At 42.3% G+C, this 24,881-nt stretch overlaps 1 protein-coding gene across 3 annotated transcripts in view; it reads right to left on the bottom strand.

The window, feature by feature from the left end:
* The window catches only part of amot (angiomotin), a 74,009-nt gene that overhangs the window by 2,495 nt on the left and 46,633 nt on the right, over positions 1-24,881 (bottom strand). For 2 of the 3 annotated variants that reach the window (XM_079282989.1, XM_079282991.1), the window contains 3 exons: positions 19,201-19,329; positions 15,198-15,436; positions 8,775-9,029 (listed from right to left, as the gene is read on the bottom strand). In XM_079282989.1, the coding sequence (XP_079139115.1) occupies positions 8,775-9,029; positions 15,198-15,436; positions 19,201-19,329 (623 nt within the window). The remainder of the gene's footprint in view (positions 1-8,774; positions 9,030-15,197; positions 15,437-19,200; positions 19,330-24,881) is intronic. The other variant, XM_079282990.1, reaches the window with a different exon arrangement.

The following is a 24,881-nucleotide window of genomic DNA, read 5'->3' as shown; positions in this document are numbered from 1 at the left end:
TGGTTTAATCCCTCTATGATAAACATTCCATATAATAGATCAGACTTTGCAACTTTGGCAAAAGCTTCATGTCTCAAATTCTCCATCTAGCTACTAATCCTAAAACACTTTATGCTTATCTTAATGATGCATTTCCAAAACGCTTATGATTATAACTAATTATGAATTCTTAAATATGAATCATTAAACACTTTTATTATATCTACTGAACACACAGTTCTATGCTCAAATTTCTTACACACACACACAGAGCGAGAGACAGACAGAGAGATAGAGGGAGAGGAGTGTGTGTGCGTGTGTCTCAGTGCCTCAGTGTGTTTATCAACATCACTAATGAGCTCATACAAACTCCTGTGTGCATGTTGGTGATTGGATCACCTGTGTGTTAGAGGCTACTTAAGAGAGAGAGTGAACAGTGATTTTCAACAAAACTACCTGTCAAACATATGCCCTTCAAACCAAAACCATGAGACTAATCAATAAAATATGGATACCGTGAGAGAGATAACACTCTGGCAAACGCAGTAATGTGTTTTTTATGTTTGTGGTTAACAATGTGAGCTCCAGAGCAATATGCAAAACTGGTACCGTCTGCTTTCTTTGAGAAATGAGTGGTCAGATTTAGCATGGAGTCTCATGGAGCAGTTGGTTGGAGTTCATGTCGCTCTGCGGCTCTTTGAGCAAAATGGCTAACAGCACAACATTTCCAAGCTTTTTGGCCAAAAATGGTGTATAAAGAGTAAAGACTGTTGTTGGGAACGTAAAGGAGCGTGTTTGGGTTATCAGCATTTAAGAAACTGAATTCTTGACATCAATAGAATTATTAATGTATGTAACAATTATTAATGATTATTAATAACAACGGGACACCACCCTGCGAACAGGGACCAATAACCAAACGATAAAACTAAGTCTCATAATTAGTAGTCACTCATAATGTCAATAGTCTGCGTATGACTATACATTCAGTGACAGTGAAGGTTTTAAGTTCGAGCACAGGCTACTACATACAGGTTTATCAAATACATATGCACAAGTAATCACAGACGACTGCTCCTTAAAGTATAACAGAGTTTATTAAATCAAAATAATAAATGATCAAATCAATTAATATTGCAACCAACAAATGTTATCATACAATTTTATATGCCAAAACTAAAGAATGAATAAAATGGATGAGGGTGTATGTCTGTGTATGTGTGTGTGTAAAGGAAGGAGAGTCTTGAAGCTACAGCTAAAGACTACAAAGATGGCGGCATCGAGTGACGCGGGTCAAAAGGGGAGGGGCCTTAAGATACTACAGCTAAACTACAAAGATGGCGGAGTCGAGTGACTCGGACAAGATGGCAGTGAGACTGCTGTATGTAATCACGTGTGCCTGGGCAGCACGCGTGTGTGTGAGGCCATCGATTGAACAGGGTTTCCCCAGGGGCAGAGATAGGAGCTGTGTGAGTTAGGGGAGAGACAAGAAAGAGAGCAAAGGTGGGGGTCATGAATCAAACTTCTGCGTGCGGTCCGCGTTGTAGTGAGAATGGGGATCGCTGGCCGTATCGTACACAAAGTGCCGTTGTCGGTAGAACTGCCAGCAGTTATGTACGATAGCCGAGATTCCACACTTCACTCACAGAGCTGATTTAATGAGGAGAGAATACCACACGAAGTGTAATAAAACAAATCAAAATAAATCAAAATAAATCCCAAGCAAACAGTCATAGCAGTTAATACACAATGCAACGGAGCTTCTCTGCTCCGTAAGGAGTTGCGCAATATCTCAATATCACGCGACAGTAACTTATACACACAAAAACACGGGAATATCAACATATAAATGAATGACCTGAATTAAACTTAAGTTAATTTAAGCTAAGCTATGCCCAGATACCAAGAATCTTACTTGTCGATGCTTTGTTGCAACGTTGAAGTGTTCGTGGGGAAGTTGTTCCTTTTTCCTCGTCAGGAAGGGGGGGTCAGGGGGAGCTTTCAGCGCGGCCTTGTAGCGGGCGCTGTGTGTCGCACGGCTTTTGCTGGTGCGGCTTCGGTCTGTTGGCGTGGCTCTGGAGCACACGCAGACGTGATCAATCCTCGCTGCAGGGGGGATGATCTAACTTCGGCTGACGGCGTGTCTGCGCGTCTTACCGGGAATCCTCGGTCACGAGAGGAGCGAGGCTTCGTCGGGCTCCTCTGTGCCGGTTTGTGTGCACAAAAGAAAAGCAAAAAGCGGAGAACGGATCGCTGAAGCGGATTCGTTATCGCGGGCGGAATGGGCCTTTACTCAGCGTGGAACACGGCTGTTTCGTCCGGCGAAATGGCTTGTGACCTGACAGGGTTTGAGGAGGGGTGAAGGGCCATTGCTTCCTCGTGGTCAGCGTCGTGCTGGCGGGGAAAGCTGGATCTTCTGTGGCCTGGACGGGGGGTCCGAGCGAAGAGAGCGTTGTGTGCTCCCTGTCTCAACCGAGGTCGAAGGGAAAAAGCCTTGAGGTGTGAGTTACAGTTTTGTAGAACAGTGGTTGAACCACAGGGGTCTCTTGGTCCTCGGCCAATGAGATTGCAGCGGTGCATTCAGGTGACTTCAGGAACCATAGTTTTTTGGGGGGGGGGGGAGAATTCACACCCGAGTGTGAAATTCCTTTGCTCTTATTAAACTACAAATCAGGATGAAACCTTTGCTTGAAAAAGTGAAGGCCTGATTCTCTTTGTCCACAGCACATGTTGAGGCCATATGGTCAGACCCCAACACTGTGGGAGCTAGAGCAATTTGTTTGGAAAAATCACAGAATATTTTCCTGCTCCGCTCCTGACAGTTATGCTCTCACTCTTGCTCTTAACGAGCTGCGCAATACACACCCATTATAAAACCTGAAACAGACCCAAAATTTTCCTGAAAATGAATCTGCGACTTCATGAAAACTGTGCTAGCTATCAAAATGTCCCTTTGGCTCAATAAAGTCCAGCGTTCTGTCTACGTTTTAAACTTGGAATCATGTTTCTACGTTAAAGTATGGCTCGTCAACAGTCAATATTGTTGGAATGCTGTTAAGCAATTAACAACTATTGTTATCCTGTTTCTTTATTGTTGGAATGCTGTTAGGCATTCCAACTATTGTTATCCTGTTTCTTTATTCAACTTCTATTTCTTCCGTTTTTAAGCTACAGAAACCGTTCAACTATTAAAATGTTCAGCTCTTTCACCAGAGGTCTGCTATGACTTTTTATATTTCTAACCTTTAAACTTTTTGAATTATTAAGCTTTTTATTTTCAATGGGATCTCTATGGAGAATATTTTCAAATGGCTTCAGGCACACAGGTGTTCTTGATTGAGCCAATTAGTGATGTTGATAAACACAGACTCACAGACACACTCGCACATACACTCCTCTCTCTCTCTCTCTCTCTCTGTGTGTGTCTCTCTCATACAGTCATTCAGGTCTTATGGATCTTTAGAGGTCTTTCGCTCTCATTGTTGGAATGCTGTTAAGCATTCCAACTATTGTTCTTCGAATCTTTATTGTTGGAATGCTGTTAAGCATTCCAACTATTGTTATCCTGTTTCTTTATTCCTCTATTTCTTCTGTCCCCCCCTGTTTTTCGTCGCAACGCTTCTTCTTCTTCATATTTTAAGCTACAGAAACCGTTCAACTATCAAAATGTTCAGCTCCTTCAGCTCATCTCTGCTATGACTTTTTCTATTTCTAACCTTTAAACTTTTTGAATTATTAAGCTTTCAGCAACTTTATTTTTGAATGGGATCTCTATGGAGAATATTTTCAAATCCTCTTAAACTTCTTCAACTTTCAAATCCTTCAACTTCCTCATACTTTCAGCTACAGACACCATTTCAACTTTCAAATGTTGAGAAAACCCTTAACTATTGCCAACACGATTCAGCTTTTTGAACTGCAGCAATTTAACTTTTATGATTTTTCAGCCCTTTCTGACTTTATAATGGGTGTGTATTGCGCAGCTTAGAGTGCGTGATGTCACCGCTAGAGTGAAGAGCAGCTTGAGATTCTTGTGAAAAAAACATTTGTATTTTGCCACTGTGTCCACAATCTTCACTCTTCATGTATAATTTCTGGATGTCGAAGTAGCTAATATTGTCCTTGTCGTAGAAAAATTACTGTGGAATCCCACAGATTTCCACATTTGACACGGAAGCCGTTAATTGAGAGGAAAACCAACTTTCTGCTCCATAGAGACCAATGTTAAATTTTGCTTCAAAAACATCTTCCACAGAACACGGTACCCCATTTCTAGATCGCCAATTAAGCCACATTTTTTACACGACAGACACAATTTTTACAGGATCTGTTCTTCAACTCATCCTTCCTCGCACTTATTAATATCGGAGCAATAGGAGCTACGGTTATGGGAGTTTTGAGGATTTGTTTGAGAGGTGTTTCCGTGTTTTATCTCCATGAAATGGCTTCAGGCACACAGGTGTTTGCGATTGAGCCAATTAGTGATGTTGATAAACACACAGACTCACAGACACACGTGCACTCCTCTCTCTCATACACAGTCATTTCAGGTCTTGGAGACTTTTAGAGGACCCCCACCCCACACACACACACCCCATTTTAAAATAAAAGCCGCACACACATGATTTGTTGCAGCTGTTACGTGTTGCAGCTCGGCCAATCAGATATGAGTATTCTGATAAGTTTCCTGATTCGAGTGACATTTACACACCGCAACACAAGAGGGAGAGACGAGGAAAGACATGGCAGAGCAGGACAATAGTCATGTAAGCTGTAAAAGATAAAACATAGTACAATCTCCAAATGAGAAAGTTTTCCAGAGATATCAGTGTCTCTCTCTCTCTAATTCTTTCTTCTCTCTCTCTCTCTCGCTCGCTCGCTCCCTCTCTCTCCAAAGAGTGAATTCGAATTGAAATGCTACCATCAACATTATTACTACCACTACTGCTATTACTACCACTACTACTATTACTTATACGACAACTGCTACTACTACTGCTATTCATGCTACTAAAAGTAGTAATACTACTACAGCTATTAGTATGACTGCTACTTGTACTACTACTGCTACTGCCATTACTATTACTACTACTTCTACTACTGTTATATTAAATACTACGACCAATACTAGAGCTATTACTATGACTGCTGATACTACGTCTTCTACTACTTCTTCTAATTACTAATACTTCTACTGCTAATAATCCTTCTACTACAACTACAAATATCACTACTGCTACTACTACTAGTACTTATTCTAATGCTACTAATACTTCTACTAATAATACTTCTACTACAACTTCTACAAATATCACCACTGATGAAATTTTTTAAGCCACAGAAACCGTTAGAATATCAAAATGTTCAGCTCTTTCAGGAGAGGGGTGATACGACTTCTCATAGTTGGAATCTTTAAACTTTTTGAATTATTAAGCTTTTTGCAATTTTTAAAAAATTGGATATCTATTTTCAGCAATGTTTTTGCAATTAATTTCAAATTTCAGCATTCCAACGCATTTTCAGCAGGAAATGCATTTTCTAGTTATTATAATTAGGGCCTGAATACAGGTGAAGTTAAGGCGGACTGTTCTTTTAATGTTTATTAAAATTGGCGACCAATGGTCGGGACGCAAATCCCCTATTGAAATCACGAGGATTATTGGTGGCCGAAGAGCGACCAAAAGTTGGGGCGCAAAGGGCACTCTTGAAATTATAGGATTATTAGGTCGTAACGGAGGACCTATTGTTCTTCTGTTGTTTATTATTGTTATTTATACAAGGGTGCTAAGCCTGTAGGCTGGTTTGTTATTATAAGGGCCCGAGCACTGACAACCGTGGTCTACTTTTGTGATGAGCTATGCCCTTTTGAAGTTCGTTGGTCAATATCTTGAAAGTTACAAAAGATATCAACAAGTTTGATTCATTTTGACAATATTATTCCAACACTGATCCTCAGAAAATCTGGAAGCAAACAAAAAATTGTAATCTGATATGGGTGTTTGTCAAAGTCGTAAAAAATGACTCGATAGCGCACCCTATTGTTCAGCCCCATCTGTCAGTTTCATGTAGTTGTATTCAATTTGGAAGGTATATGTAACTTTGAGACATAAAAGCCTCTTAAAGATATGCCGTAAACCAAAAAGAAAGTCGGCCATTTTGAATTTAATTATGGGGCTTTTTTAAAAACCATTTTTAGGACCTGTTGTCACAAACTCCTCCTGTAGATTTAACCCGATTGACTTAAATTTGGTCAGTATGGGTTATGACGCGCAACTGAGCAGACGTGTGGAGCAAGGCTCCGGCGAAATTAATATATTTTACGAATTAAATCGAGCTACTTGTGACCTCAAATATTTTTTAAGATACATTTTCACGCGATGTCGAAAAAACGAGGGAAAGGCCGACCTCCTAAAATCGACAAAAAGACAGACTTTGAAACTTTACCTGAGGAAGACACGGAAGAGGTAACTAGCGACATGCTAACTCATGAGGAGACCAGCAGCAATGAGAGCCAGACTCTATCGGCCATACAGTCCATGAGGAACGATTTTTCCGCAAAGCTACATGAAGTCATCTCCTCCAACCGAGAGATAAAAGAAGCTGTAGGGGCATTTTCTGAAAGACTCACAGAAGCAGAATCTCGCATTTGCACTGCGGAAGACCAGATCACTTCGCTAAAAAAGCAAGCCGACACCGCGTGGAAAAGAGTCCACAAGCTCACTTCACAGATGGAAGAGATGGAAAACCTACAACGTCGCTCCAACCTAAAACTGGTTGGATTACCCGAGGGAGCGGAGAGCGGAGATGCACGTACATTCTTAACGGCATGGCTGCACAAGGCTCTTAACATAGATGCAGAAGAACAACCGGTAATCGTCGCGCAAGCCTACAGGCTGGGGAGAATACCACTGCAGACCCAGGATCAGCAGGGTCCAGACAGAATACGACCACGTGAGAATCTCCTGGTGAAATTCCTGACCTACCGAGACAGAGACAGAGTTATGAAAGCAGCACGTCTGAAAGATGAAATCAAAGTTGACGGTGGCCGTGTCATGTTCTTCCCGGACTTTTCAACTGAGGTCCAAAGACAGAGGAAACTTTTTGACGGAGCGAAACAGAGCCTGCGCCAAATGCATATGGTGTATGGATTTTTGTTCCCAGCAAAACTGCGAATTCTACACGATAAAACCTGGCACCACTTCACCTCACCAGCCCAAGCTGAATAATTCATCCGGAAGATTAAGAAGGGGAACAACAGCGATCGTGATACATAGCAGGGATCATCACCTGAAGAGTAACTAATATCAGAGAACACTGGCTGAATGGTGAGGTGGTCTATTGAATTCTGAGAGTCTGTTGTGGTGAGCTTGAATTGATGGCGAGTTAAGATTATTATTGGCATAGGCCAGGTACAAACTTGGACGAGGCTAATGTCCATTCAGACTAACTACTAAGATACTTAATTATATTACGGTCACAAACAAACATTGCTCCATCCATATGGCCATGCATTTTGTCGGAGCACGCCCAACTTTATATTTATTTATATATATATATATATATATATATATATATATATATATATATATATATATATATATATATATATATATATATATATATATATATATATATATATATATAGTCAAGAAGAGTTGAGCTCACAGAGAAAGCCGCCTTGGATACATGCATACACGTTCAGGGGAAAGTCAGGATATAACAGCACGAAGCATATACTCAGAAATCAATAGTTAAAGTATAATCGAAAGATAAGGTTTATGATCATTATATAACGAATGTTTAATGCATAGAGTGATTTAACAAATGTAAAAACTGATTATAATAATGTTCTGTGTACCGGAGCTGAGATGTGGAAAAAGTGTTTGTCATAGTGTGTCAGCAGACCGAGTGAGTCAGGAACAGATGTTTTGGGCGTAAGTCAGGAAAACAATCATGGGACTTGGAATTCTGCTGCAAGAGATGACTCACACGGGCAAGAGGGACAATCGGTACTTTCCAGAAACAAGCGCACACACAAGAGGGTGGGGAAAGGATCATGTGTTCAGAATAGGAGGGAGGGGAACAGATAGCCCAAATCAAGGATAAAAGGAGACGCTTACAAGCCCCAAAACGGGATTTCTGCACGGGCCGTCCAGACGCTCTGAGAAGAAGATACGGACAATTGCAACTGAAGTATTCGAGGACTTCGTCTCTGTTCACGGACAAAGATTGAAAGACGGAGATCTTATTTATAAGCGATTTATAATGCTTCAAATCATGCCATCTTTTACAGTGTGAAGGTGTGCGTTTGATAACAATCTTCGTTTGATTAAATCCCAAATAGAGTTTCTCTCAGTCACGTTTGAATTCCTTACAGGAAGTTTTGAGGAATACACGTCCTCGGTTGGGACCTGTAGCTTGCGGTCTTAACATTTCATTAATCTTTATCTCTTTGCCATTGTTCCTCCTACTGTTTTTGGTGCCAAGGCAACATTTATACTTTGCCACATGGATAACTGCGATCAGATGCAAAAAAAGGCAAATTGCACTTAGTTGTGTTTTCAGTGCAATATCATTAGTGCACTATCATTTGTGAATGGTATCTTGTGAAGGGCGCAGATATCAGTTGCAAGTGATGTACAAGATGCTGCAATCAATTCTTTGTGAATTCGCCTTTGAATTATTTCCTGATTACCACAAGATATCACTGCCCAACTGAGACAGTGTGAGTGTGTTCAGAGCCTTTGACATTCATCAGCTCATACCGATATGTCTGACAGACAGTGTGAGCTAACCTGCTATGCGGTCCGGGATGTAGACTGGGCTGGGACTGAACAGGCGAGCAGGCAGCGTCATGCTCTGCAGGCCTGGAGTGCTGGGCTTGCTGGTGTCCTGACTCTGTCCCTTTTCGGTCTGCGTGCAGCTGTCCCTGCTGCCGGTCTTCGAGTGACCTGCGGTCATGGGGGTGGAAGGAAGCACTGGTGAGGGAGATGATGAGATTGACCCGGTCCTGAGAGACTCTGTGCGAAACTCGTAACCCAGCAGACCCCCTGGAGGAACATGAGAAGAGAGCAATCTTTACTTACAAGCACCGTAGCTACAAGTGACTGACTATCCTCAATCATAGTAATATTCAGCTGCTGTTCTTAATAATAATACATTTTATTTATAGAGCACTTTTCATGACACTCAAAGACACTTTACATTAAAATCATCATATATAAAAACAATACACTAAAAACATAAAATACACAATAGTGGTCACACGTTAAAAGCATAAAGTACACAATAATAGTCACATTAAAAGCAGTTTTGAACAGGTGAGTTTTGATTTGTGATTTGAATGTGGAAAGGTCATTGCAATCTCGGATGTTTTTGGGGAGAGAGTTCCAGAGGGAGGGGGCAGATATGGAGAAGGCTCTGTCACCCCATGTCCGGTCCTGAGTGGAAGGGACAGGAGGTTGGCATCAGAAGAAGATGAAGAAACATTCCTTTATTAGTCCCACAGTGGGGAAATTATTCTCTGCATTTGACCCATCCCTGTATATATAGGGAGCAGTGGGCTGCCAATGACAGGCGCCCGGGGGTACAGTGTCTTGCTCAGGGACACTTCGACACAGGACACGGTGCAGCCGAGGATCGAACCGGTGACCTTTCGGTTGGCGGACAACCCTCTCTACCCAGTAAGCCACGGTCGGGTTAGGGTTAGGATTTTGGATGGTGTGCCGTGAAGAATGCTGTTGCAGTAGTCAATTCTGGAGGTGATGAAGGAGGAGAGTGATGGGCGGAGACGGGCGATGTTTTTTAAGTGGAAAAAGGCAGTTCTGGTGATTTGTTTGACGTGGTGTTCAAAGGAGAGGTTGCTGTCGAACATGACTCCGAGGTTGCGGATGTGTGGGGAGGGAGACAGAGTGGAGTTGTCGATGGTGAGGCAGAAGTTGTGACAGGTTTTAGTGAGGGATTTGGGACCGATGATCATGTCAGATTTATCACAGTTCAGTTTGAGGAAGTTGGTTTGCATCCATGATTTAATGTCAGTGAGGCAGTTGGTGAGAGTGGAGTGAGTAGCAATGGTAATGACCTTTGTGGAGATATAGAGCTGGACATCATCGGCGTAGCAGTGAAAGTGAAGTCCATGTTGACGGATGATATTACCAAGAGGGAGCAAGTAGAGGATGAACAGAAGAGGACCAAGCACCAAACCCTGGGGGACGCCTTGAGACAGAGGAGCAGTGGAGGAGGTGCAGTTGTTGATACTGATGAACTGTTGTCTGTTTGTGAGATATGATTTAATCCAGGAGAGAGCAGTTCCGGTGATGTTGAGGGAGGATTCGAGGCGGGAGAGAAGGATGTTGTGGTTGATGGTGTCAAAAGCTGCAGTGAGGTCGAGGAGGATGAGAATGTTGAGGTGACCAGCGTCTGAAGAGAGGAGGAGGTCGTTGGTGACTTTGAAGGGGGCTGTTTCAGTGCTGTGCTGTGAGCGGAAACCGGATTGAAATGGCTCGAACAGATCGTTGGAGATGAGGTGGGCTTTGAGTTGTGTGGCGACAATGCGTTCCAGTATTTTTGACAGAAAGGGAAGATTGGAAATGGGACGGAAATTGCTCATGGTGTCAGGGTCAAGTCCAGGTTTTTTGAGGATGGGGGTGACAGCAGCCAGTTTAAGTGTGTCGGGGACTGAACCGGAGCTGAGGGAGGAGTTGATGATGACTGTGATGAGTGGTGAGATGGCTGGGAGACAGTCCTTGACCAGATTAGATGGGATAGGATCCAGGATGCAGGTGGAGCTTCTCATTCCAGTTGTGAATTTAGGCAGCTCCAATGGGGACACAAGGGAGAACTGAGAAAGGGGCTGAGGGTGGAGGGGGGGGCAGGTGGAGAGATGGAAAAGGCGGGGGAGGTGTTCAGGTTGCTGTAGATGGTGTCAATTTTTGTTTGGAAAAATGAAAAAAAGAGTTGCATTTGTTCACTGCGAAGGATGTGGAGGTGTTGTCCTTGGGTTTGAGAAGCTTGTTTATTGTAGAGAACAGAGCCTTTGGGTTAGAAGAGCCAGAGTGTATGAGGTGTGAGTAGTAGGTAGACCGGGCTGAGATGAGAGCGTCTTTGTACTGTTGAAGGTAGTCGGAGAAGGCCTGGAGATGGACTGTTAAACCGGTTTTCTTGCAGAGTTTTTCAAGCTGGTGCTTTCGAGATTTCATCTGGTGGAGTTCGGGAGTGTACCAGGGAGCTGAATGTGTGAATGAGACAGTTTTGGTTTTGATGGGAGCTGTTATGGGAAAATATGTCAGTCTACTGCTTTAGGGTTAAAGAATGTAAGTTTTAGAAGTGCAGGCACTAAACCTTGTTTATCTTGTTATCTGTTTGTTCCTGTGCATTGTTTCTGTCTTTAAAGACGGGGACACACACAGGCTCATGATTGCGGTATTTCCCTTGATGGGCATCAGCTGAAGGGCATGACCCTCTGCAGGCATATATGATGTGTGATGGTTCACAGGTTTATTCCGTCTCTGCAATACTGTGACTTAACTCTTTGACCAGGTCACAGTGACATCAAAGGAAGCATCTGGCTGGGTGTATCCATGGTTTATTGTGGGGCAAACTGATAACAAAGGGATTTGTAAACAGGCCGTAAAAGCGCCTTCAGGGTATCGTAAAGACAGGACACTGTGCTTCAAAGAAAAACATCTGCCTTGACTGGTTTCCTTCTTCTGTTTATTCTTGTTTGCGAACCAAGATAACAGCATGCTGCTGGGTATAAATGTCCATGCATTTGAATGTGTCGTCAGAGCACCTCTTGCAGATGATGGTGATGTATCTGTGAGACTGTGTTCTCTTTGCTTGCAAGCAAATAAATTGACTATTACAACTTTGATCGTTCATCCAGACTCTGTTTCATTTGACATTGATGAGAAACATTTTACACTCTTCTTCCGACTATTCATAGAAATATTCCACAACAGAGCCAGCTGATCAAGACAGGAGGAGAGTGTGTTATTGTAGTAGTCTACAAGATCGGAGGGATTATCAGACAGCGGGGCAGGGGAGGCAGACATGGTACTGGCAAGAGAGGCTGAAAGAGTTGTGGGGGAGATAGATTTGAGATTTCTGAAGGATATGTTGCACTTAGCTTTTGGGATGGGGATAGGGATGTCAATGTCCATGGTGATAGCCAGTGTTAGATCCTGGGGTACTTCTGGCCCGATACGGGGCTACTTACTGACTCAGCTCTCTATTAAAAGATTGTCGAGCTGGTGTTCTTGCGAGGGAACTCGCCTGGCTCTTCTAACTGCCGTTACTCCCGACGTCTACCCTGCTTCCTCTGGTCTGAGTGCACTCGGTCGAGGGGCCACCCTGACCCCGGGCGCTCCTACCAGTTGCGTCGGTTATGGCAGCTTCCCTCTTCTGGATCCGTGCTCTTGGTAAATGCCAGGTTAGGTTTTAACGGCTAGGATTACTTCTAAAACCGTAAGGGATTGTTAAGTGGATTCGGTCTCTAGGATAACCTTACAGCACTCAGTTGTTAGACATACAATGGATTTAACTTTTTACTGCCACGAGGAACTTTTACTACTTGAGCAAATGAATGCACTTGAGATATTTACTTTAAATGCAGATTAGGTATTTATTTCAGGTTATATTTAGTTAGTTAGCAAGGGTTAAGCTACAGCTCAGATAAAACGTTACTACACTTGATTCGTTACTTTAATTTTCTTCTTCGATTATACTCATTAGTTTTAGATGCCGAGACGGCTCGGTTGGAGCTGGATCTTCAATGGTGCGATGAAAAGGTTCTTTTGGAGTTGTTAGGAGCGAGGGTCCGGACGGACCCTCGGACCTCCTGCTCTGCAGCAGAGTCCGTTCAACAGTCCTCAAAACTCAGTACAAAGTCTTTCTAGGGCTGCCGCGTCTTCTCCGTTGTTCAGTTGTTAAAGGTTCAGTTGTTATAATCAGTTTACTTAGTACACATTTGCTTATAAAATGATTATTGATCTCATCCTTCATCATTATTGTGCTTTGTGTCTTTTCTTCTCAACCATCATTATTTCCCCATCCCTTGAAGCAAACACGCTGCTTACTTCCTCTTTCTCCGTACTTTCTACACAAAGACTGCACTATACTCAGATACACATATTATTATTATTATCAGGTTTACATTTGTTAAATCACTCTATGTATTAAACATACATTATGTAACGATCATACACTTTATCTTTCGATTACACTTTAACTCTTGATTTCTGAGTATATGCTTCGTGCTTTTATATCCTGACTTTCCCCTGATCGTGTATGCATGTTTTCGAGGCAGCTCTCGTGAGCTCCACTCTTCTCGACACCAGGTGGTCAGAGATGTTGAGGTTGAGGCTGGAGAGTTGCGGTATTGTGAGACCAGTGGAGCAGATGGCACATAGCTGAGTCAGAACATCTGAAAAGTCAGAGAGAAAGGAGGGATTGGGCTTGGGGGGACGGCAGATTACAGCAGTAACCAAAAGGAGTGGGACCAGAGAGTTTGAAGGCAAGGTGTTCAAAAGAATGAATGGCAGGAATGGGAATGATGGTTGTTTTAATGTCCTTCCTGTAAACAGCAGCAAGACCACCTCCCCGCCCCTCAGGACGAGGTTTATCAATGTATGTGAATCCTGTGGGGGTGGTCTGGTTTAGTGAGAGGTAGTCCAGGGGTTTATGCCATGTTTCAGTGAGGCAGAGGAAATCAAGGTTACTGTCCGTTATGAATTCATTCAGAATGAGGCTTTTATTGTTGAGTGAGCGAGTGTTGAACAAAGCCAGTTTCAGGTGACGTTGCTTTGCGATAGGCTGTGAGGACTGAGGAAGGGGACGAAGATTGGACAGATTCACGTGTTGCTTGTTGTGGTGACGTAACAAGGAAGTTCGGGTGCGACAGGACCATAGGGATGGGATGGAGTTTGGGGATGTGAAGTTGTAAGAGAACATGCGGCCAGAACCTCTGTGTGAAGGATGGCCTCGGCGAAGTATTCCATGTTCTTTGAGAATGTCCATGCAGTCCGGACGCAGGTGGTTGTTGAAGTTGTGAAGATCTGACGTGGAGTACAGCGGCGGCATGGTCCGGTTGGGGAGCGCTAGCGATAAGCTAGCATTAGCTGGTGACCAAGAGCCGGCTGTCCGTGAGTGGAGAAGCGATGTGCGACCCAGGAGTATCAACGGGATGATCCACAGCATAACAGCGGCAAGACGCCAACAGTCCGGTGAGGAAGGAGTGGTGGCCTGGAGGGGCTACCGGCCTGTTTGCCGGACGATCCTGCCCGGAGAATGGCGGTCTGGTGCGGCTGTGGCTAGCGGAGAAGACCAACCCGAGCCTGCTAACCGCGCCGGGACGGAAAGATCCCGGCAGGATAAACAGGTGTGCTCGTTAAAAGTGTTAAACCCTTAAACCCCATGTAACCCTTAAAAGCAGGGGTCTCAAACTCCCGGCCCATGGGGCGAATCCGGCCCGCCACGTCATTTTATGTGGCCCGCGAATCCGCCAGCACAAAAAAACAAAAAAGTAAAAAATCTTTTTTCTCTTTCTTTTAAAAAAAAAGTTAGACTTGATAATAAAAATATCCCCATAGTCGAAATTATGAGATAGACAGTCGAAGTTATGAGATAGAAAGTCATAACTATGATAGAAAGACATAATGATGAGATACTTAAACACACAGTCACAGAAGCAGCTCTTTGGCTGGTTACTGTACATTTGAAATAGAAATGTATTGTGAGTACATTGAAGACTACTTCAAACGTGGCTTTAAAACACATGAAATACTTCATGTGGGATTGTTCAAATGCACCCTTGAAAGGATTTTAAGCTTTGAACAAAGTTGTTGTAATAACTTGTTTGATATTTGTCTTTGCTATTTTCTTTAATAGTTTGATCTTTGATAGAGTAATGTGGGTTTCTTAACCCTCAATTAAAAAGGATTTAAGTTATAATAACAGAAATGTGCTTAAATATATGTTTACATTTATATAACTACATGTACAATATTTTTACACTTGAATAAACAACAATCAAATGCAGAGACAGTTATTTAACAATATGTTAGGAGAAGTTACATTTACACAGCCTTACATTTACAACCGGCCCTTTGAGGGCGACCGTGATGCTGATGTGGCCCGGAGTGAAAATGAGTTTGACACCCCTGCTTAAAAGTGTTACATGGAGTAAATACTTTGTAATGACCGCTGGTTCTGTTTCTTACCCAGGCTGCCCTTCCAGCTGGTGTCCTTGCGTTCTTCGGTGATGGGGGAGCTACTGAGGCCCAGGCTGTGAGAGAGCACTCCTGAACCACCAGAGCCAGTGTTGGAAATGGACATCAGGGACTTGGTGGGCCTCATGGCAGATTGCACATCTAACTTGATGGGCTCCTTCCTGGAGCGCTGGTGAAGCACCTTGATCATAGCGTCTTTCTCTATGATCTGAGCATGGAGATTCTTTATCCTGAATTAGGCAGAAAAAGAGAGAGGACCATAATGAAACCAAAGTCACCACAACTTCCACAGACAAGGAAACCCTGGGAGATATGCAAGTGCGTTTACACCATTAGTTCTTCAATTGATCCAGACTAAGTCAACATGAAGTCAGATGGACTGACAAGGTAACTAATTTGAACAGTTTTTATGATGTCATCCTGCATCATCAGAGCTACATGTACACAGTTGGAAAGTCCAGAGACCAACAACAGTTCTTGCAGCTCATTCCAGCTCTTGCTTAGTTTATCTCCTCTGGTGTCACAAAGAGCTAACAAAGAAATTATAGATTATGAGCATGATACATCCAGACTGCAACTGGACCTCATTTGTCATCCACAACAGTCAGACAAAAACTAGGATTAAAAACCAGCATTGTGCACTGTAATATCACTGTGATTTGAAAATCATCACAGTCTTGCTCCTCCTCATCATCTTCATCACCGCCACCACCAGTGTCTGGATTCCAGGGGCATTAGGGCTTATCTGACCTCAGCATCCCTACCCTCGGTTATATTACTTCAGGATGGAGTCCGATCACCAAAGACTTTGCACTGTTCAATTCTTATGCATGTGTGACGCCCACCAATGTGTTGTCACATGTGTGTTAATGTATTTTGTTTTCATGTACAGCCAACATGTTTTTATAGTGAGCACACTTGTATATTCTAGCAATAGTTTTATAAATGACTGACATCCCTTCATGGAATGTACATTCCATCCTGTAGCCAGGGTGGCGCTTTACTTTGCTTTAGGTAGGCGTTACGACAGGAGAGTGATTTACGACCATAACATTGTGATGCCGTTTTCCTCATTATGCTGAGCGAGGCTAAACAAACAGGAGTGAAGTTGCCCTGTCTCATTTATTTCTCCTGTTTGCGGTTGGGGGAGGAAGTAATCTAAGTTAAATGAGTCTTGCTAAATGAACATATTGTTTTAGTAGCTAAGTACCCAGGAAATGGATTTCTGTCAAGATATATTAATGTGTTTGTAAGTAAGTAGCTTGATTTTCCGGTGTTCATAAGGTTTGGCAAATAGAATAGAATCAAATAGATTTGTTTTGCATATGGTAAATAAATCTGATTCTGCCAAGTGAGACTAAACGAACAGGAGTGAAGTTACCCTGTCTAATTTATTTGTCCTGTTTGCAGAAACTATCATCTGTCTATTTGGTACCAGTTGGTACCTGTAATACATGTATAATAAATCATTCTAATGAAGTCTCTCCTGATTGAAATGAGAAAGACCCATAGAATAGTTATGTTGTGTATGCATGGTTTGCCAGGATTAGTGGAGATATTCTGTAAATAAACAGCTAATTGAAGAGAATACAAATGTTGTGTTTGCTCACTTCAGGATCACTTAATAATTGAGATCAAACTAGAACAATGGCTCATAACTCATGTAGAAGAAATACACATTTGGGCAGTAAAGGCTTGCTAATCAAATGCTGTCTGGGAGCAACTTCCTGCCCCCTACTGTCTTGACCCCTTGATCTTGTCATATGTCAATTGTGTGTTGTTCCTGCAGGTGCTTCTTGCCTTTTGTTAGGGTTCTAACCCTATAGGCTGGTTTGTTATTAGGGTCTGAGCACCGACGTAGTTGGAGCGGAGGACCTACTGTTCTTCTAATGTTTATTATTAATATTATCGTACGTGTTTTGTTGCAAAAAGGAGGTGCTTGGTATGCTGGTAAGTTCTTGAAATTTGGCGTGGCGAAAAATGCAGTCTGATTGGGGTGTCCAGTATGACATATGGCTTGATAGCGCCCCCTATTATTCACTAAACCCAACAGGAAGTCGGCCATTTTTTATTTTATGACGTTTGACCATTTCAAGGCTCCGTACTTTAACGAACTCCTTCTAGAGATTTGACCTGATTGACTTCAGATTTGGTCACTATACCCTTGAGACTTTGGCAGTGAAAAGTTACTCAAAGATCAAAAAGTTATTGAACTATGTATCCGTGCCAACCATTCACCACGAAACAGGAAGTTGTTGTAACTCGGCCGTACAATGTCTAATCTGCGCCAAATTTCTCATATGACCCTGAACACATCTATATTAGAATCATAGTAATAGCGCCACCTAGTGGCGACAGGAAGTCATAGGTTGTGTACTTTTACATCCTGCTCCTCACAGATTAATCACATCCCTCTAAAATGTTGTCAGAAAAGCCTTAAGCCCTTGATAATGCTTCATTGTGTTCATGAACGAATAAACTGATGTAACTCGTCGAACGCTGTTGCCGTGGCGACGCAGTCTTCACCGTGAAAAACGAAGATAATTTTGAGACGCTAAAAATTCTCAAAACATAAGCAAACTTGGCACACAGATTACAAGCCCAAACTTAAGTTATACAATATGATTTTATTCGTTCAGAGTGGCAAATCGTCTCAATAGCGCCCCCTACAAAATTTCGACGATGCAGCCCTCGCAATACGTTTCACCTAGATGTATAAAATTTGGTAAGCAGATGTATCACATGTAGACTTAAAAAAAGTCTCCGGGATCCATGCTCTAAACCCAACCGGAAGTCAGCCATTTTCAATTTTGTATGAATTTCATGTGTTTTCTTTGCAATTTCCAGGTGCTGTACTTTAACGAACTCCTCCTAGGGAATTAATCAGATCAACTTAGAATTTGGTCAGAACAATCGAAAGACCTGAGTGAATAAAAGTTACTAAAAGCTTGAGGTTTCATGGAATGACGTGGTTATGGTGTGGCAGCCATTTTACATGGTTTACCATCGTCCATCAAGCTGTTGTAACTCGACTGTACTTTGTCAAAACTGTCCCAAACTTGACATGCTTGATGACTGTCATGACTTTAGGACTTCTGGATGCCAATATTAACTCACAGTCATAGCGCCACATATTGATAAGCATGGATGCAAGCAGGATTCTATAATTACAGCGGCCCAAACACTTATTACTGTAAAAGGGTTCGTGGGCACACCACCAGAAAAGACTTCTCTGACCCAAATATGGGCAAACTGAGATGTTTGGAGAGCAGAAATTGGATTGAAAAGGTTTCCAACGTGGAGTTTGTACGTAGAGTTTTCATTAATCGTAAATTTAATTGTTTTTAAATTGCACCCAGCCTAATTTATATGATAGATTATTCTACATTGGGTCACCTTTTGGCTTAAACTTATTTATTTACAAAAATATGTACTTTTTTCCACATGGAACTATACATTCTGGAACTGTACATTCTCCTATTTCCTCCTCCAGCTTTCAGTCTCTGAGATTGTCAGAGCTACCTGCACAAACAAACAGTCTGTTTTGAGACCTGCATTCATTTTGACAGTATGTTATGTTACTAACACTGAAGCGCATTCGGACACATTCAAGTTTTTGTCAATTTTTACAGAATTACAGATATGATTGTATTCGGAGATACACTCAAAATATTCGAGGCTTAAGATCTGGCTATGCCATTGGTCGACAGGAAATACCGTTTAACTCGTGCACTCAGTGTATGATGGTCACAGAAATGCATGGCCGCATCAACCAGGGTCCTGCCAGTACCCTCGACATGGGTGAATATGCGAGGGCCCGATCAATGCTGCTTGCAGCTTTAATTGTTTTCAAATTTCCTTTTCTTTTGCATTATGTTTTGGTGTTTTTATGTGAAGGACTTTGAATTGCCTTGTTGTTGAAATGGGATATACAAATAAACTTGCCTTGCCATGGCAACTCAGGGTGGCTGTATGTATGTGGAGAGTGCTTTACCTGCTTTCCATGTCCAAACAGCGGCGATTGGCCATGAGAATCTCCTCTTCTTCCTTCTGAATTCGAGCCTCCACCGAGATGTCATAGCTGCTGCTTGGAGAATGGCTCATCATTGCTATAGATGTATCCCTGCAAAACAGGACAGAGTTCAAAACTAACTCGTTCACAGGACTTAAGAATAAATTGCTGACCTGTTCTGAATGCTTGTCAACCCTGAGATAGGTGGTCACTTACAGTGCACGGAAAATATATTAACAAAAATACAATAATGATAAAATAAAATAAAACATAATTAAATATAAAAATTGGTGATGCTCATACATTCAAGTCATTGGTGCTGAATCCTGATACAAAAACTGAAGAGACTATTGGGATTTGGTCTGAGGGTAGCCCCCAACCAAACACTGCAGAGTTGCCGCCTATCGCAACCACCACTCAGGCAGAGCCCCCTTTTTTATAGGGTTAAGCTAAGAGGTGAACCTATCTAGTATAATATATAAAGTAGGCTAGGTGGCGTTTGATTTTATTGTACACACCTCACATCGCATAAAATGACTTACATTATGGCTAGGGGTGTAACAATATGCGTATTCGTATTGAACCATTCGGTACGAGGCTCATGGTTCGGTACGCATGACTAACCGAATACGTTTGAATAAAAAAAATAATAATTTTAAATTAAATCTTTTTTTTTTTTTTTTTTTTTTTTTAAACCTTTATTTAAAAATCTCTTTTGCAAGATGTAAGTAACAATACAAGATGTAAGCAAGATGTAAGTAACAATACTACATAACATTAAGGAGCAGTTTTTGTTTTTTATGCTTATGTGTTGCTAAGAAGACACCCCAGAAGATGAGTCACTCAGGTATAGTTCCATCATTGTTCAAAGTCAAAGAATAACTTTATGATGTTAGTTGTAATGAATAAATATATTTTAAAATCAAGTACATTTCTCTGGCATTTATAGTTTTCTACTGTACCGAAACGTACCGAACCGTGGCTCCACTGTACCGAACCTAACCGTGAATTTTGTGAACAGTTACACCCCTAATTATGGCGTATCTCCAAAATGAGTTAAAACTGTAAACAACTAATTTTACACAAATGAAAACTCCATATGCAAACGCTCTTTGTTAAAAGTCACATGGAGAGAGAGAAAGACATGGAAAAAAGAGAGAGAAAGCAAAATCAGATGATTCAGACGTAGAACTAGCAGTAGACACACCACACTACAGGACCTGTATATGAAAATATTGTGTGTGTGTGTGTGTGTGTTTGTTTATGTGTGTATTTTAATAAACAGATGCGGCGGCCGGACAGCTCCCACAGTAGCTCCCACAGACTTAACTACATTTATGACAAAAATATCCTCATCAAAAAAAATCTCTTGATTATATACACACACACACACACACACACACACACACACACACACACACACACACACACACACACACACACACACACACACACACACACACACACACACACACCTGCATGAAAACAAGGAGACGCACTAAGGTGGACCAAGCTCAGGTACGTCATTTTAGGATGCAATGATAAAACAGCATACAAACATAAAAGTACATGGTACGTTTGTATTAGACAACATTCATTTATATTTTAAATGTGAGTAATTAATGAGATCTGTAATTGAATACTGCATTTTCCTTGTCATCAGGAGAGAAGAATGATGTGGATGAGGCCTTGGTCAATATGGTGATTGAGGATTCCCAGCCCTTCACTATTGTGGAGGACAAAGGGTTCAGAAAGATTGTTAACGCTTTCAACCCTACCCATGTTCTCCCCACAAGGCAGGTGCGTATGTGAGCACATGAAGCATTTTTCCTAATTTCCCAATATTTGCCATTCCAAGAGTGTTCTCTTCTTTCCTTTAGGCTTTGAAAGCTATGGTAGAGGACAGATGCAGCACAAGGAATCCAAGGAGAAAGCCAAAGCCATTGTGTCGAAGGCATCTGCAGTTAGTTTAACATCAGATATGTGGACCTATCAACAATGATGCGTATCTAGCTGTGACATGCCATTTTATAGATGAAAGTACCTCTTTGCATTCAGTTATTTTAGGGGTGCAGCATTTCCCTGAGGCACATACTGCTGAAAATTGGCAACAGTGAAAGCAGCACTTATGTCTGAGTGGGGTATTGCACAGAGTTACTTGCCGTGTGACTGATGGCGCAGCAAATATGGGTGGTTGTGCCAGGGAGCTTCATTTGTGTCATGCAAATTGTGCGGCGCATACTTTAAATTTGCTCATAAAAAAGGCTATTGCCCAAATATAGCCTTTATGTCTGATGTCAAAGCTTGGCTCACTAAATCCTGCCTTCTGTTGAATACAAAAATGATTGTAACTGTAAATGAGTGTATGATTTTCTCCAAACGTGCCCAAAAAATAACACACTGGAACATATTTGTAAAGGGAACAGAGCTAGACTTAGTCACTGAGTTCAAGTACCTAGGGGTAACTCTAGACTCCACCCTGACCTTCAAGAGCCATGTCAAAAAGGTAGCGACCCACATCAAATTCAACCTTCTGAACTTCAGGCACATCAGAAACAGCGTGACAGAAAACGCAGCCAGGACATTCCTACATTCCATGATCTTCGCACATTTAGTGTACTGTCTGACCAGCTGGTCACTCACGTGCACAGCAATACTCAAACCCATAGAATCTCTGTATAAGAGAGCACTCAAAGTCTTTGACAAGAAACCGCGAACCCATCATCACTGCCACATCCTGAACAAACATACGTTTTTAAGTTTTAACAACCTTATCAGCCTTAAAGAAGCCAGCATCATTTACAAAGTCCTAAATGGTCTGGCACCTCCTCCGCTGAACGAGTACATCAAACAGAGACCTGTCTGCGGCCCTGCGACTAGAGTCACCAGAGCCTCCCACACAGGCGCACCACCTTTGGTCAGACGGTTCTGTCTGTCAAAGGCGGCGCCCTCTGGAACACTTGACCATCCTCCGTTAGGGAGTGCCCAAACTTCAGCACTTTCAAAAAGCACATGAAGGGATGGCTGTTGTCCACCCAAACCTGTGCACATATAGTTTAACCTGGGTTAGCAGTATTAGTGTCATGGATATGTGATGTACCAATGTTATATCAATGAATGAAACCTTAAATGTGCAAATTAATTAATGCCCTTATGTGCAATATATCTGTGTGCAATATGATGAATATGAAATGTCTTCCTTACACTGATATTTTTCTAGTTTCTTTTATATATATATTTGAGATTCCTTTATCCATTGTTAACTTTTTATTATCGAACTATTGTGTATTGTCAGCTACAGACTGTAATTGATTTTAGTTTATTAGGGCCCGAGCACCGACGTAGTCGGAGCGGAGGACCTATTGAATTTCTAATTAGGGCCCGAGCACCGACGTAGTCGGAGCGGAGGACCTATTGTATTTCTAATGTTTATTAGGGCCCGAGCACCGACTTAGTCGGAACGGAGGACCTATTGTATTTCTAATGTTTATTTTGGGCCCGAGCACCGACGTAGTCGGAGCGGAGGACCTATTGTATTTCTAATGTTTATTAGGGCCCGAGCACCGACTTAGTCGGAGCGGAGGACCTATTGTATTTCTAATGTTTATTATTATTAGGGCCCGAGCACCGACGTAGTCGGAGCGGAGGACCTATTGTATTTCTAATGTTTATTAGGGCCTGAGCACCGACGTAGTCGGAGCGGAGGACCTATTGTATTTCTAATGTTTATTAGGGCCCGAGCACCGACTTAGTCGGAGCGGAGGACCTATTGTATTTCTAATGTTTATTATTAGGGCCCGAGCACCGACGTAGTCGGAGCGGAGGACCTATTGAATTTCTAATGTTTATTATTAGGGCCCGAGCACCGACGTAGTCGGAGCGGAGGACCTATTGAATTTCTAATGTTTATTATTATTCTTTCTTATTATTATTCTAAGTGTTTCGTCGCAAAAAGGAGGTGCTTGGGATATTGGGAATTTTGTGAAATTTGGCACGCAAGCCAGAATTTGCGAAAATTGCAGTCTGATTGGGGTGTCCAGCTGCGGTATGAAATATTGGCTCGCTAGCGCCCCCTATTGAGTAGCCCCAACATCAGGTTTCACCCAGCTGTATGAAATTTGGTCGGTATGTGGAACGTGATGAGACGCACCAAAAATCCTCTTGGAAGTTTTCTCTAAACCAAATTAGTTTTCTCTAACCCCTCTCAAATGTTGTCAAACAAGCCTTAACACCTTGATAATGCTTCATTGTGAAGATTGTAAGAAGTTACTGAAGGGCGGCGACGTGGCGGCTCGGCAAATTTCGATCCTTCGCCATGAACGAATAAACTGATGTAACTCGACTCCACATCATCAGATCTTTACCAGATTTCACGTGTTTGATTAGACTCCAGGCCTGAAGACATCTGCAGGCCAATTTTGAATCATAGTCATAGCGCCACCTACTGGTAACAGGAAGTTAAAGTCTTTATACTTTGGCTTGTTTCTCTTAGTAGGTAAATCAAATCAATATCAAATTTGTTCCACACAAATAGAAGAAGTTCATAATGCCAGATCATGAAGCTTTTGATGTTTCGTCGAACGCCGTTGCCGTGGCGATGCAGTCTTCGCCGTTAACAACGAAGGTCATTTTGAGAGGCTAAAAATGCTCGAAACATAAGCAAACTTGGCAAGCAGATTACAAGGCCGAAATTTAGTTATAGAATATGATTTTATTGGTTCAGAGTGGCAAATCGGCTCAATAGCGCCCCCTACAAAATTTCGACGAAGCAGCCCTCGCAGTATGTTTGACCTAGATGTATGAAATGTGGTAGGAATATGCATCACATATGGACTTCAATAAAAGTCTCTTGGGCCCATGCTCTAAACCCAACCGGAAGTCAGCCATTTTGCATTTCTTATGAATTTCTAGTGTCGTTTTTGTCATTTCCAGGCGCTGCACTTTAACGAACTCCTCCTAGGGAATAATCAGATCAACTTCAAATTTGGTCGGTACAGTCTAAAGACCTTTGTGATGAAAAGTTACTCAAAGCTTGTTGTTTCGTGAAAAGCTGTTGCCGTGGCGACGCATTCTTCGCCGTTAACAACGAAGGTCATTTTGAGAGGCTAAAAATGCTTGAAACATAAGCAAACTTGGCAAGTAGATTACAAGGCCGAAATGTAGTTATGGAATATGATTTTATTGGTTCAGAGTGGCAAATCGGCTCAATAGCGACCCCTACAAAACTTCGACGAAGCAGCCCTCGCAGTATGTTTGACCTAGATGTATGAAATGTGGTAGGAACATGTATCACATATGGATTTAAATAAAAGTATGTTGGGGCCATGCTCTGAACCTGCATGCAGTGTCTGACGGTCACAGAACTCAATGGCAGCATCAACCAGAGTCCTCGCGGCGTCCGACGGTCGCGGACGTTCTCGGCCTCGCAGGCCGGAGTCCCGCCGGCACCCCGACGTGCATATTGCCAGGGCCCGCTCATCGCTGCTCGCAGCTTTAATTAGGGCCCGAGCACCGACGTAGTCGGAGCGGAGGACCTATTGAATTTCTAATGTTTATTATTCTTATTCTTATTTTTAGTGTTTCGTCACAAAAAGGAGGTGCTTGGGATATTGGGAATTTTGTGAAATTTGGCACGCAAGCCAGAATTTGCGAAAATTGCAGTC

This window comes from Melanostigma gelatinosum, assembly GCF_949748355.1.
Source record: "Melanostigma gelatinosum genome assembly, chromosome: 14".
Classification (NCBI taxonomy): Eukaryota; Metazoa; Chordata; class Actinopteri; order Perciformes; family Zoarcidae; genus Melanostigma; species Melanostigma gelatinosum.
This window is presented reverse-complemented; position numbering and strand designations above follow the sequence as displayed.